The sequence below is a fragment of the Argiope bruennichi genome, chromosome 8 (assembly GCF_947563725.1).
Source record: "Argiope bruennichi chromosome 8, qqArgBrue1.1, whole genome shotgun sequence".
Taxonomy (NCBI): Eukaryota; Metazoa; Arthropoda; class Arachnida; order Araneae; family Araneidae; genus Argiope; species Argiope bruennichi.
The window spans coordinates 47,816,383-47,832,375 of record NC_079158.1 but is presented as its reverse complement, the minus strand read 5'-3'; the positions used below and the strand labels follow the sequence as shown (position 1 = coordinate 47,832,375).

The following is a 15,993-nucleotide window of genomic DNA, read 5'->3' as shown; positions in this document are numbered from 1 at the left end:
AAATAATTCAAGAAAACTTGCAAAATATATATATATATATATATTATGAAATATATGATTATTATGAGAAATAATGAGTTTATATTAAATGCATTTCATGCAAAAATATTTTGGTTAAATATAGCTTTTAATCTAGATTCACTTTTTTTAACAAGATAGGAAAGCTAATATAATTTTATTGTTTATATAAATTGTAATTTTTTTTATATTCTTAAGTATTGTTTGATTTTGAAATCTTTAAAACAATACTTTTGTAATGTATTAAAATAACATCATTTGTAATGTATTAATAGATGTTTGTACATAAAATTTAGTTTTCTTTTTTTCCTTTCTTTTTTGGAAATTGTTCATTATCCAAACATGAGAATAAATATATTTTTTTCTTCTCTTCTAGATTCAAAACAATACAATTTTAAGGAATAAAATTGAGCAAGAAAGTGAAAGTTTAAAACGTATGTTGATTTTTTCTTCTTCTTGTATTAGACATTTTTATTGTCTTTTTTTAAAATCAAGTCTATAAAGCGGGAAAAATAACTTAATATTTTTTATTGTTGGGGTTATAGTGGTTCAGTGAAAAGTCTGGTATTCAGAAACATGAGGATTAAGAATTTCAGATCAAATTCCAATTCAAGATTCAGCAAGTTCTGATGCATGCACTTCACTGTCAAATATCTGCTGTTTGTTAGGAAGGTTTAGGAATGAAGGTTTAACTGATAAACTTATCAGCAAAATACAATTACAAAATCTTTCTCAAATTCATTCTTATGTAGATTTAAAAAAAAGGATATTAATGTAACTAAAGTAAACTTTGTTTTTATTTATATTTAACTTTTTTTTATTAAACTCTTTCAGTATTCCTTTATGAATAAATTAACTTTCAATTTATTGTGCAGGGTTCGCTAATGAAACTATGTCTGGAGATGAAGATGGTTTAAAAGAAATCAAGGCTCGAGTGAAATATTACACTAACGAGGTATGCAATTCCCGCAGTTTTCTTTTTCTGTTTCTAATTTTTTAATTTTAAAAATTGTTATATTGTTTTGTTATTATATTGTTATATTGTATTGTTTTTTTCCTCTGCTTTATAACTTAATAAAACGTTTTTAATGACACTAATATTTTTATTGGATTTTTGCTTATTTTTTCATTTTTAAAATTTATGCAATTATTCTAAACTAATAATTAAGCTTTAGTGTTTTTTAGTATCAATAGTATTTTTTAAATTTTAATTTTCTTACAAAATGTTCTACTTTGTTGCAGAAAATGCAGTATAATAATTAATGCTAAGAAAATGTACTAAGTATTTGGGATTTTCTTAGATGTTGAATGTGTTTTTTTTTTTTTTAATTTAGTACTTAAATAATTGGACCTTAGTAAACAGCTTCTACTTAATTTTTCCCCTCTTAAATTTGAAAATAAATTTCAAAGATTTTTTTTTTGGTGCATGAAATTTTAAGAGTCATTTATATTTTTATTTCTATAATAAATACATTATTATTCTATTTTTAGTTGAGATCTGTCTCTAAGACTGGTAAACAGGAAGTTCAGAAAGTTTTTGCTGAAACTGATGGTTATGAGATATATAGGTTAGTTTGTTCACCATCTTTAGTTTATTCTACAAATCTGAATATTAACAAATGCTTGCAAACTGCTGTGAAAGCTTGTCTATTTACACAAAATAAAAATATTGTTTATTTTATGTGCATAAATTCCTGGAATAACAAATATCTAATTTTGATTTAATAACATTTGAAAATCAAAATGCAGATTTTTAAAATTTAAAAGGATATTTAAAACTTAAGTATTTAATCATATGTCCGTATTAATATTTATGACATATACATGTATATTGAAAGTTTTGAAGTATTTCAATTTTACCAATAATTTGAGAATCAATCATGTACTATAAATGTTATGTATCTTTTGAAATCTTTTATGCCATTTGGAAGAGAGAAATTACTAAGCGTAATCAAAATAATCTGACATAATCAAAGTGAAAATTATTTTTAGCGAGATGTTTTAATTCTTAATTCAAGAAATGTTGGGGGAGGGGGCTGCTTTTTTAAGGATAGATATAAATTATTCAGCAATTATTTTAAAGTAGACAAAAATGATTTTTGCATTCATATAACTTGTATTCAATATATTTTGTACACTTACAATTTTTTTCAGTTCCTTTTTATCTATGGGACCATTATTAGCATTTCTACAGTTATTGTTAACTAAGCATTAATTCTTTTTTTAAAAAAATCCTTTATACACTTTTTCATCTGGAATAAATAAAACTTCTAAGTATCTATTAAGAAGAATGATTGATAACGTTTACTATTTATTATTATTTAAAATTCTAAAGGATTTCAGTTATTAAAATTTTTAATCTTTTTGTTTTTTAAGATATTGGGCTATGTTCGGAATTGCTGCTATTCTTCTGGTTCCTGTTGTGTTTTTGACTTTGGGCTTAGTTTGTGGATGTTCTGGTTATGAAAAAGAACGCCATCCGACTAAAAGATCTTCTACTTCAAATTGTGGAGGATTTTGTCTCATTTTGTAAGTCAAAACAGCAAATTAAAGTATAAATTTTTAATGCTTTTTTTTTCCAAAATATTTTTCTTTTAATCCATATTAATTTTTCTCCCTTAATCCAAAATAAATGAAATTAAATTTTATGTAATTTTATTGAAGTCCAATTAAATAAGATTTTTAAATTTTGTTATTTATATTATTGTTAACTTTTAAATATTGTAATTAATCTATTTTTCAATTACAAATGAAATCTAAATTTTACATATATTTCACTTATAACTATGCATTATTATATTTCAAATTATATAAATGTTTTTATTGATGCTTTTAAAAAAATAAATATTTATAATATTGATAGTTGCATTGTATTTATATTTTTTCTATGTGGCATTGTGATTTAAAATATGATTCATTTTTTATTCTGTTTACTATAAAAATATTAAAATAATGAAAGAAAAAAAAATTGTCTTATAATGGAGCATATTAATGAAAAGGCACTTATCATGCAAATATTGTTTTTAAAACTGATACTAAATGATAGATTGCTTCATGATTGAATTATGATATTAAATTATAATTCATTTATTTGTGTAAAAATTCAGGATAGTACTTATTTGCGCATTTAATAATGAGGTTTTCTAACACTTTTCTAGAAACAAGTATTCACATGTGGCTGCTAAGTAAAAATAAAATATTAAATTAAAAAAGTAATCTATAAATATCCATGAAAGGTTAACATATTCAACACAGTGATGAAATCATATTGCATTAAGTTTAATTATTTTCAAATTAGTAAAGAATTTTATGCTGGAAAATGAATTTAATGTTTTTGCTCTCTTTTACCATTTAAGAAAAATATGAACTGATAGATTAGTTTGTCTTCACAATTTAGTCTGATTCAGTTTTTATTTTCTCAATTTTAGTTTATATGGACTTAACTAAAGTTTAAATTGTTAGATATAATAAAGAATTTTTTTCTTTAAATATATTTTTATGTTTTAATATTTAACAGGATTAACACAGTTTTAATATCTATAAAGTAATAAACAAGGTTGATTTATTCTTCTGAGTTATTAAAGATCTAATTTATTTTATTCCTTTGCAAATAAAATAGTTATGTTAAGCAAAACTCATGTTATTAATTGCAAATTATTGAATACATGTTTAAATAGCACTAACTATATGTAAATAAATTTAGTTATGAGTTTAGTTATATTTCATTATTAAACAATAATTTATTACCTCAAATTGCCATTTTTCATTTATTTTAAATATTTAGTTTTCATTGAACTGAATAGTGTTGTAAATATTTTTTTTGATGTCAAAGAGCAATAAAAATAATCCCAGTTGTTATTATTATTAATTGAATGCATTTAAGTGTATACATACTGATAATTTGGAATAGCTTATCATTATAACAACCTTATTTCAACACTTTTAGAGCGGTGTACTATTTCTTTTTGGTTTCATCTGCTTTAATGGTTGCAACTATTGCTCTTCTAATTCTTGGTGGAAATATGCAAACATTTGTTTGCATTCCATTATATGAAGATGGATTTACTATCTTGGACGAGGTAAATGAAAGCTTTTTCTTTTTTAAAAGTAGTTTCCTTGACTTTACTACAATGTAGACAAATTTAAGAAAGTCATATTAAAAAAAAAAAAAAAAAAAGAAGAAGAAGAAAAAAGGAATTGTAAGAAATGCAGTGTCAGTCGCTACATTTGGTTAAAACCAATTTCAAAATAATTTGAAAATGAAATATTTGTTTTTTTAAGAAAATGATTATATATCTAGTATTACATCAGTCTGCATTAAATTTTCAGTACTTGTTAATTTCCTGATCATTCAGACGTGGTTGGTAGTAGTTATCTTGTCATTTACAGTTTTTGCTACCAGATTATAGTCTTAAAATAATGAAAATGTTAAAATTGTTATAACAAAGAATTGTGGTTGAATATTATTGTTCATGTTTTTTTTTTTTTATGTCAAAGCAGTGGAGTTTAGTAGCAATTTTGATTTTATTCAAAAACTAAAGCAGTGATATGGCATTCTTTTTGACCATCACATAATATATTTTTGCAAAAGTTTTCTTGTAATACTCCTTTAATTACTATATTTGCAATTTAGGATGGATTGGTTCAGGTTTATATTATATATTAGAGCATTGAAAGTTGATATTGTGAAATGTGTTAAACTGTACTAAGAGAAAAGTAAACAAAGTATTCAGACAATGAAATATTAAAATTCTTTATGATCTGATTACTCGTTTTCTGTATAGAATAATATAGGTAATGCAAATGATGTTTGCTTGTATGTTAAAAAAAGTTGATATATTTGGTACTGATACATTTGGTTGATTCGTTTGAATATTTTCTAGATAAATCATTTTCTGCATCATAAATAAAATAAGGCTTGTAAGATTCCATTCTTCAGTTTATTTAAAATATATTGTAAAATTATTAATTTTTTTTTTTGTCTTTTTAAAAATGAGGGGGGGGGGAATGTACTTTTGAAAAGCATTATTAAGGCTGCTTCGAAGAAGTTTAAAATTTTTTAGTTTAATCAGTTCTTTTTAAAAACTGTTTAAACTTAAAGCAATGACAGAATTTTTTTTTATATATATAATTGCAGTCAGTAAATGCAAAATTATTTGTTTTTCTAGATGAAAGAAAAACTCTCATCTCTCGATAAAAACAATGCACTTGAAGGAATAAAGCCAAGTAAACTACTTAAGTAGGTATTCTTTATTTCTCTCTCTTTTTTACATTTTATTTTCGCAATAAAAAAAGGTTTAATTTTGTTCCCCAAAATTAATTTTTTTATTAGTAATAGATTTTGATTTTTTTTCTGTTCTTTTAATAATTATGTAAATTTATTTACTACTAATTTTAATTTTCAACTGCTAAATGAATATTATGAGACAACTGGCATTCCCATGGAATATCCAATCATAAATACAGTGGCTCAAACAATTGAGAGTACACCTTACTTTTACTTGATAAATCCAACATTCAATAAAAATAACAACATTACCGAGAAGTGCAAACATGTTTTTATTTTTACGCATAACAAATGGTTTAATTTAAAGTAAAAATAAAGAACAATCAACAGAAAACCTCTAAACTGAAAAATTTCAGAAACATTTTAAATAAACATATGCAGATTTTTGCTTCAAAAAATTGAGAATACACCAGTGAAATTTTTGTAATATCTCGCAAAGAAAAAGTGTCAATATTATTGCATGTCTTTTGGATTTTATGATGACCTTTAAACGTCTTGGTACTGATTCGACAAATTTTGGTTGGTATCTGAAGATATTTTATCCCATTCTTCTTGCAAACTAGTTTTAAATGGGATTTGTTTCTAATTTTGTGTTTTTGAACCACTAATTTGAGTGTGGCCCACAGATATTCATTGACATTGATGTCAAGGTACTGTGGTGGTGTGTGTGAATGCTGTTTATAAGGAATAACACACCACATTTTAACATTACGTTCTTTCTGTTTGGAGTCGTTGTACTGCCAGAAAATAAAATATCCCTCTAAATCCTAATTTTTAGTACTTTTCTTTAGATTGCTGTGAAGTATATCCAAGTAAGCCATATGATTCATAATACCATATATAAAACTTAATTTCCTACACCTGATGAAGCCATACAACTCCAAACCATGACGGTATCACCACCATGTTTAATTGTAGGACATAATTTTTTTAAAATTCAAAGCATTATTGGACTTTCTCCATATGGTGCGACAGCTGTCACTGTCAGAAATGTTGAATTTACTTTCATCACTAAATGTAACTTTCTTCTAAAAGTTATTGATCTTCAAATGATGAGTTTTTACAAACTTCAAACGCTTTTTCTGATTTTGCAAGCTGATAAACAGTTTCTCTCTAACATTTTGACTTTTATATCCAGCTTGTCCAATCATATTTCGCACAGTTTCAACACTTACACTTCTGTATATGATCTGAGAAGTTTCTGCGGTAAGTTTGATGAACCATATAGTTCATCAACCTTCGGCTCAATCTAGAGGAAAGTGTTAAATTTTGGGTTCAGTTGGAAATTTCATTTTCCAGCAGGACAATGACTCCAAACAGAATGCACGTAACCTCAAAATGTGGTGTCTTTTTTCATTGTAAATAGCAGTGACACACACCACCACAGTACATTGACATCAATACCATTGAATATCTGTAGGCGATACTCAAAATAGTGGTCCAAAAAATCAAATTAAAAACAAAACCCATTTAAAACAAGTGTTGCAAGAAAAATGGGGTAAAATATCTTCAGATATCACCAAAGATTTTTCAAATCAGTATTGCGACATTTAAAGGTCATTATAAAAGCCAAAAGACATGCAATTAAATATTGGCACTTCCTTTCTATGCGAGATATTACAAAAATTTCATTGGTGTACTCTCAATTTCTTTAGGCAAAAATCTGCTATTGTTTATTTAAAATGCTTCTGAATTTTTTTTATTTAGAAGCTTTTTGTTGATTGTTCTTTAATTTTACTTTAAATTAAACCATTTATTATGTGTAAAAATAAAAACATGATTGCACTTCTCAGTAATGTGATATTTTTATTGAAAGTTGGATTTGTCAAGTAAAAGTAAGGTGTACTCTCAATTGTTTGAGCCACTGTATATGTTAAATGGCAGTTTAAAGTTATGTACATAAGATGAGAAACAAAGACATTCTAAGAATCAACTAGATATTTAATGATTGAATGAAAATATTTAAATTTAATGGCTTGTTAAAGTATACAAACAGTTGTAAAGAAATCATCTTTATTTCTGATTTGGTGAACTGGTTTATGTAAAAAAGAAGAAAAAAAAAAAGATATTAAAACATCAAATTATGATAGTATTCAGAATACAAATATTACTATGATATTTGCTAAAAAATATAATTTATTACATATACATAATGAAATTAATATAAATAATGTGACTTGTATCTTAGTAGGGGGAAAAAAAGCCCCATAAAATAAATACTTCTTTGTATGTTAAATCTTAGTAAACAAATGCCTATCTTAGCTGAAATATTTTACTTAAAGAAATTTATTTGCTTTTCTTTGAATCTTTATCATTTTGTATCTAAAGAATGCACATTGATTTAAGAATAATATCTGTTAAAAATATTCATATGTTTTGCTGACACATTTTAAAACCAAAACATTTGATCTGTAAAATATAAAGAATAGTTTGTGATATTTATTTGTTAGCCAAACTGATGGAATTGTAACATTTTCCGTTTTCTGGTAGAAGCATCAAATTTAAATATACATGGTGTCCCCAAAAAGAGAAGCATTTATTTCTTTAATTATTGCAATTAGATATATATTTCTAGTGAACAAAGTTTTATGAAATAAGTTTCATAAAACTTTGTATACCTTGTATAAGTCTGCCTTTGTATACTTATTAAACCAAATATATTATAAAATACTTTGGCTTCTGTAAGAAAATTGTAAAAAAAATTACGAAAGTTAAGACTTTTACTTAGTGGAAAAATTTTAATCAGTGAAATGTTTTTCTTACACTCATCTGCAAGGTTACAAATGTTCATGCTTCTATCTCTAAAATTTGCTGAGGTATTAAAAGGCAAATTTATTGATTTAGGCTACTTTCTCATACTTTAGAATGGTGTTTGAATTAACTTTTGTTGCGATTTTCAGTAGAAAAATACAAAAGATCATTAAAAGGGCAAATCAGAAAGTAATTCTGCATTTATTAATTTTTATTAAATTTTAAAAAAATGGTCAGGTAATGTATTAATTAAAATGTGTAAAAACTTATTCAATTGAATACCTTCATTGTCAAAGAAAATTGTGTTCTTCAAAGCTTCATTTTTTTGCATATATCCAACTGATTCATCATTTGTAAAAAGACAGACCTTTTAAATTTGTTGGGAAAGACACTGTCAAAGCCTATTCATCCTTTAGTTTAGACATAATGCCAATGAAAGCTAATTGAATATATCAATACTGTTTACAACCAACAGTTTCAGCATATTGTTGTACAAAATTGAACCAATCAAAAAGTTTCTGAAATTGCCACACCATACAACTACAGCAAATTGCCATGATGAAACTCTTATATGGAAAATGAATATTTACTATTCTAAAAAGGATTGTTTTGTTGATAAATTTTTTAAATTTGATTTAAAGCAACATCCTGTGTGTCCAAAGTATATTTCTCAGATAGGAAGGATTTGATTTTACTTAAGGCAATGGCCAATTAGAAAATTCAAGACATCAATTGTTCATTTGTCCTTGCAATTGTTATAACATTTCATAGACTCCAGAAATACTGTAAGGATATCAGTTATTACATTGAAATATTTTCTTCATTTGTTGGTTTTAAAATGAAGAATTTTGGATTGACTGGTCATATACTGGTATCAGGGAGAACTTGAAAAACAAGTCAAAATGTCAATTTCTCCATCACATATATGATTTCTCAACCTCCCTATTTTTCTCTTGGAAAATAAAAATCCTGTGGATAGTTCTGCAAATACACTTCTTTGAAGGATGCCAGGAATTTAAAAAAGATTGTCTTACAGTAACATTATATACATCATAAATCGTCAGTATATCATTGTTTAATGATTATACCATTCTTCTACAACACGCGCAGTTGCGAGCAAAGATATTTTTTTTTTTTACGCTTGGTATTTTCTGAGTTATCTTAATTATTCATTTTCTCAAGCTTCTCTTTGCTTTTTAAAGTTGACGAATCAAAAGGGAAACAAAGTGTGATTAGGAAATTTCCTTGAAATCACAATGATTTCATGTTGTACAACTAGACAAATATTTACAAATGGCAGTCTTTCATTATTGAATAAATTTGCATTTCTGAAAAAATTGTTTTAATCTAAATTTATGATTAGTCCCTCAAAATTAAAAAAAAAAAATAAGCATACCTCTGCAAATTATATCAATAGAAATGTAAAACTTTGTATGTTCGTAGATGAATGTAAGAGAAGCCTTTTATTAATTGATATTTTTACATCCTGAAGAATGTATTAAAAGTAATTTTTTAAAAAAAAATCCTTTTGCCTCTGAAGAGGTTGATAGTAAAAGTGTTTTCAACTAATTGCCCATCATATTTAATGAAACTTTATAATTGAAAGTATATCCTTTTCACAATATTTTGGGAAATAAAAGTGTATTCTACTTTGTTGGGATACCCTGTATATGAAGTCAAGAAACAAATGAAATGGGATACAAGAATGATAAGGGAAATATGGCAATAATCAGACATGATACATTTCTGCAGAATCGAAATTAGTATATTTGATATATCAAGCACTTTTGTATAAATTGATTCATTTTATTGTTCAATTAATCATGGAAATTTTACTTCTCTTTATGTTTGAAAATATTCTTTAATTTATGTCCAGCTTTTTTTGTTCTATGCCTGTTTCTTATCTAAATCTTATAGAAATGTTGCGTTTTCAAATTAACATTAAATAAAAGGCATTATTGCCTCAAAACGTCAAAAATAAACTTATCAGGGAGAAAAAAAGATACTCAATTGATATTCAAAAAGCAATTCCCCCTACTTTTTTTTCTATAATTTATGTTCATATTATATATATCTTTATCAATTTTTGTAATTATATATAAGTTAAGCATTCATCTTTCTGTAATTTGCTAAAATCCATTAGTGGGCTTAATTATTTACTCGTTTGATTCCTATTTCAGCGACTGCAAGGAACACAAAAGCATCATTTATGCTCTAGGTTTGATCAATGAAACTGATCCTACCTCATTTCAGGTTTGTATGTTAAATATCATTGCAATTCAGTATTAGTAAAGGCTACTTTCAAATTTTGACAAAGTTGCAAAAATATTTTGTTCTTTTTTTATATAATTTTATTTATATGAAAATTAAATTTTTTTTTACTATCTATTTATTTTTCTTCTTGAGAGTAAGTTGATTGTGATTGCAATTTCTGCTATTCTTTAAGTCATTTTTAATAAACATCTATAGATCATACCACACTGCTACTCACCGCAGATAATATTATTGTACTTATGAATTTTAGGAAGCAAAAAACTTTAATATTTACATCTCAGTATTTTTCAAATAGAAATGTTAATAATTAAGTATTTAATTTGCAATTTCTCCAACATATAATTTTTATTAATTTTATGGGAAAAAATAAATGAGCTGCGAGTCACAAATAAAAAACATGATTCAGAATTTTTTAACTATTTTTTTTACAAAATATTTTAAACATATATTTCTAAGAATTTTTTAAATATTTTTTTATGATTATTTTTTCACTTTTGATTAACTTTTTTGCAATGTGTATTCAAAGGGAAGAAATTAGTAAAATGTTCTTGTGAAATTTTTAAAAAAATGACATTAGAAAATTGCCATTGGTTTAATTTACAATTTTTATGACTATTTATCAGTAATGAGTGATAAATAGAAATGAAATATATTTTTATGATATATGAATAAGATATTTTTTCCCACAGAAATTTCTCAGTAACTCTGATGTAATGAATCCTGACAGTGAAAATGAAATAGATGAAAAACTGAGGAAAGCACTCTTGGAGATAACTTCCAATATAAGGGAGAGACTCCATCAGTTTACTCATGCTCTTAATCTTCAAGAATTGAAGGAAATACCTGAAAGGGTTAGTTTTTAAAGAAATTTAACCACTTTTCTTTACAAAATTTATTTAAAAAATCTGTATTACAATTCATTATTTTAATTAATATATCTTTGCAGCTTCAAGATCGCCTTACTGCTTCCCGATCAAACATATCTCGTTTTATTGAAGATGTTACTGCAGCTTTGAAAGAAGATTTGAGTAAAAATGATTTAGATATTTTACATATAGTGAATGATTCTGCAGCAAGTCTGTATAATGAAATGAATGCTTTGCAAGAAAAATTGGTAAGTGCAGAACTAATGTGTATTGCAAATACACCAAATTTTTAAACAGGTAGAATGTTGATCAGCAATGTAAATTATTTAACAATATTGCTAATTCATATTATTTTTTTCATTTTAGAATCGTTTTTCTGAAACCTTATTGAATATTTACAATGAAGCAGATTTATATAAGGTAACATTTATATTTTCTACTGTATAATTAAATTGTAAAATATTTCTAGTTTACTATATGTGTATCTAAATTATAAAGTTGCATTGCATTTCTTTTTTCTAAGTCTTAAATTATGCACAATATCCTTATCAAAAGTTTTATTATATAAATAATTTTTGTATCAAATTTTCAAAAATGTAATTATTTAAAATTTTGTAGGATAAAATAAGAGACATTGAGAGTAGCTTAGATCAAGTTGAAGAAAAGCTGCCAAAAGTTATAAAAGCTGTAAGTCATTATTTTTTGTGTCTAAACATTTGTTTTTAATTTTCAAATTTTGATTACACTAAATATGTTTTGTCAAAGTTTATTAAAAAAGGTAATAGTTCATATATCAATTTTTAAAATATCTTTCATAGAGAAATCTTTGCTTATTGATATAATAGGGGTACTTTTATTACAATATTTTATTCACAGAAGTTTCAGAATCCTGTATAAAATATTTATGAAGGATGTTAATTGTATAGTGAAAAGAAGTATAACAATGAGTTTGAGTAGGCAAAAGAATTGAATATATATTTAAAAAATGATATCCTTATGAAAGTGTCATTATTCTTCATAAATATTAAATAATTGTAGTTCAAATATGACAGTCTTACTTTATTCAAAGCTCTTTTGTTGTATCATTGAAAATATTTATGAATCTTTTTTTTTTTAATATTACATCAAATTTTTCACATTAAGCACGCACACACATTAAACTTTTGATAATTTTTGTGGAATTTTGCTGTATTCTGATTTCATATTTTGAGTTTTATTAATGTGCATTTTTAATATTTACTTTACATTTTTTTTTTTTTTTTTTTGCATGTGAAATGTGATTTCTACAAATTTACATTGTTGTCTATTTTAGCATTTATTCCATGCTGTTGCATCTTCAACTGGATGGACAGAAATGGTAAAGAATTTTTTTTACTCTTATTAAATATAATTATTATTTAATGGTCAATACTAAGACATCTAAATTGTGAATTTGATTTTATTTAAAATAATCTTTCTGACATTCTAAATCTGACATTTTAGTCAGTTTCAAGTTTAGAGTTATTTTATCATTATTTAACTGTTTTTTTTTAATATAAAAATTAATCGGTCAGTTATCAAGAAATTTTCACTCCTAAAAAATTGAATCTGTTTTGTACTTCATTCTCATAGAATCTTTCTTATAAGAATTTTAATCTATTTTCATAATTTTTCAATTAAAAATGATGAAAAATATAAATTATTATTGTTTTCATGTAGGTGCAGAACATAGGAAAGTGTTTCCCAGTTTGGATAGCTTTCAACATTGCACGTACTGCTGTGTGCGATTTTGTGGTGGCACCTATTGTAAGTACATGATTATTAATTTTTTTTACAAAAAAAAAAATTAAATTTCCAAAATATTTCAGGTTTTTTTAAATTCTTTTTTTATTGGTAATTGCTCAAAATTATTGAATACAAAGTATTCTCTATTTATTGTCAAGGTATCATTATGTATTATAATTGCTAATTGTAGTCAGCTACATTATGTATACACATTAAAGTAATTCATTAAATGTCCCTTTCTTTTCCCCTTCATTTTAATATGTTGAATTAATTGTGCTTGTATTTTTGCTTAATTTATGAAATATATTTTATTAATTGACACACAATTGGATCCCAGACATTCATCAATAATGTATTGTTTTTAACATCTCTATTTGATGTGTTTGAATGATAAGAAAAACAAAATTGATTTCTCAGTTACAACATCCCTTATTATTTGTATTTCTACTTACAGACTGCAAATGTAATATTTTAAAAATACTAGAATTTATTTTGTTGTTTTTGAGAATCAGTTAGAATATTTGATCATTGCTAATTTTTAATTTTTACTTAAATTTATTTTATCTGAATTTTAAACTTCTTTTCAGTGAAGTTTTTTTTTTAAAGAAAAAAAAATCATTTAATATGTTTTCAAAGGAAGTATACTTGAAGTTCAAGGGGGGGGGGACTTCATTTTAATATTTTATTCTTGCTTTTGTGTTAGTTTGTGTATGTCATTGAAAAATTTTCTTTCTAGAATGGATATTGGTTTGGATTAGGATGGGCACTTTTTGTGATTATACCCACCATTTTCTTCTCTGTAAAACTTTCCAGATTCTATTTGCGTATGAAGTATGAATATGATTCATATATGTAAGTAAACTTTTTTTATAAAATTTTTCTGTATTCAAAAATTAAAATATTTTATTTTAAAAGAAACTTTGATTGGACATAATCTATCCAAATTTTATTTATTCTGAATATCATACATTATTGCTTCAGATAATGAGGGAGGAGGGGGGTAGAGAAAAATTGCTTTGTAATTAGGTGATTTATGATTATTTCATGCCTGAATTTAACCACTCATATATTATAAATAGTTATAAAAATCAAAATGTATCCTGTGAATATCCTGAAATGTATCCTATAATCATTAGAGTGGTATAAAAATTTTTGAATCAAATGTTTTGTGTTGAAGTAATGATATTTAGAAATGTATTAAATATCATCTGAAGTTTTTATTGTTATTAATTTAAAATTTTCATTCAATTCTATATATGTTCCCATTTTATTAAATTATTTCAATTCTTCACATAAATGTGAAATATTTAGCTTTTGTTATGAGGTCTACAGAAATAATTTTACATAATAGTTATAATCATTTATTATATTTGAAGACAAAATAAATGTAATTTTATAATGGACATTTTTTCACTGTTTTAGGATTTTAATTAATTATCAAAAGATTTCTGTAGGATTTTGCTAGACTTTTTTTAGTTTACTTGTACTTGCTTATGTTTTATAATTTTATTTATTTATTTATTTATTTTTCAGACCTGATTCTGGAGAAGCCATTCCATTAGAAGAGTAAGTCCAAACTTTTAAACAAATAAGTGCTAAAAAGTATTTTTGTGTGCTCTATGAAGGAAAATACAAATAATATATATATGTTTTAGTGAAAAGCTTAACGTATCAGTTATTTGTGTTCGGATTTTGTGGCAAGATGAGTTGTTGTTCATTTTAGTAATTTTTTAAATAATTTAAAGCTGACATACATTTCTATATGTAAATATTACATTTAAGTTCACAGTTTACATTTGCTATTGATTAAGTATTTTATATCCATATTTCACAAATAAAAATTATATAATTGGTAAAAAGAAATATATATATTTTTTAAAGAAATAACAAATCTTAGCACAGATTTGCCCCATCTTGATACATACATTGCATGATTCAAAATTCATCTGTCCTAAATTTTGCATCATTAATCCTTTGCACTTTAACATCAGTTTCCATTTACAACTGCATGTTAATGTTCTTTGCAAAAATTCTATTTATGAAAGAGCTTTGGTTTATATTTTTATTCTTTAAAATATCTAAAGAACGTTCTGAGCTAGAAAACTCAAATATTTTAAAGTTTTGTTGTAGTTTCAAATTTGCATTAAACACCTGTAGTATTATTAATTTTCCCTGTGAAATGGCAGTTGTAGAATAGACATTTTTTAAGAAAAGAGAACCTTTGTACTAGAAATTACAGTTATCTTTCTCATAAATATAAAAAACTATTAAAATTCTCATTTGTATACATGAAATGGGGTGGATAATAAAGTTTTTGTTTTTTAGCAATATTAATATATTGGATTTTTACTTAATAATGACTCAGTAGCCAATTTTTTTTTAGAATTAGAGACAAGGATATACTTCCATTTTAGGGGGAGGGAAGGATACTTAACATAAATAAAATTATATATTATTTTATATAAGTCAAAATGTATTGCTGAAAAATTACACTGTTTAATATTTTTACAAGTTTTTAATCCTATCAGTTATATTTAGTAACACGCAAATGTTCCTTTCTTGTTACAAAAGCTTAGAATTGATAAGGTTTGAATTTCCCACTATTTTAGACAAATTCAGTGATTTCCTTAGGACTAATCTGCCTAAAGAAGTTATTCTTGGCTTAGGATAATGAAATTCAAAGCTACATTATCAATTATAGTAACAGAAGAATGCAGTTTTTTTAATTAAAAAAAAACGAAATGTTTGTATTGTGAATATTTTACTAAATATGATTAATAGGGCTGAAGAGCAATATAAAAGTGTAAACATTGCTGTTTTTTCAATTGGATGTTTATTGTTTAAAACTTCATAAGATATTATTCTTGACATCATTTTAAAGATTTTTCTATTTGGAAGTATATGTCTGTTTCTGACAACTAAGAAAATAGTTACTGGACTATAATTAAAGTGAATGACTTGGATAAGTAGTACAGTTTCAGAAAATAAAAATGTTCTAAAATGCATTCTTTGATTAATTTTAATTTCTTCTAT

At 24.7% G+C, this 15,993-nt stretch overlaps 1 protein-coding gene across 5 annotated transcripts in view; it reads left to right on the top strand.

Annotated features, from left to right (window-relative positions):
- The window catches only part of LOC129980970 (prominin-1-like), a 196,114-nt gene that overhangs the window by 173,366 nt on the left and 6,755 nt on the right, over positions 1-15,993 (top strand). For all 5 annotated transcript variants that reach the window (XM_056091516.1, XM_056091518.1, XM_056091519.1 and 2 more), the window contains 15 exons: positions 395-452; positions 894-973; positions 1,510-1,586; positions 2,395-2,547; positions 3,965-4,097; positions 5,187-5,257; positions 10,237-10,309; positions 11,020-11,181; positions 11,277-11,444; positions 11,563-11,616; positions 11,815-11,883; positions 12,509-12,553; positions 12,895-12,981; positions 13,697-13,812; positions 14,494-14,526. In XM_056091516.1, the coding sequence (XP_055947491.1) occupies positions 395-452; positions 894-973; positions 1,510-1,586; positions 2,395-2,547; positions 3,965-4,097; positions 5,187-5,257; positions 10,237-10,309; positions 11,020-11,181; positions 11,277-11,444; positions 11,563-11,616; positions 11,815-11,883; positions 12,509-12,553; positions 12,895-12,981; positions 13,697-13,812; positions 14,494-14,526 (1,379 nt within the window). The remainder of the gene's footprint in view (positions 1-394; positions 453-893; positions 974-1,509; positions 1,587-2,394; positions 2,548-3,964; positions 4,098-5,186; positions 5,258-10,236; positions 10,310-11,019; positions 11,182-11,276; positions 11,445-11,562; positions 11,617-11,814; positions 11,884-12,508; positions 12,554-12,894; positions 12,982-13,696; positions 13,813-14,493; positions 14,527-15,993) is intronic.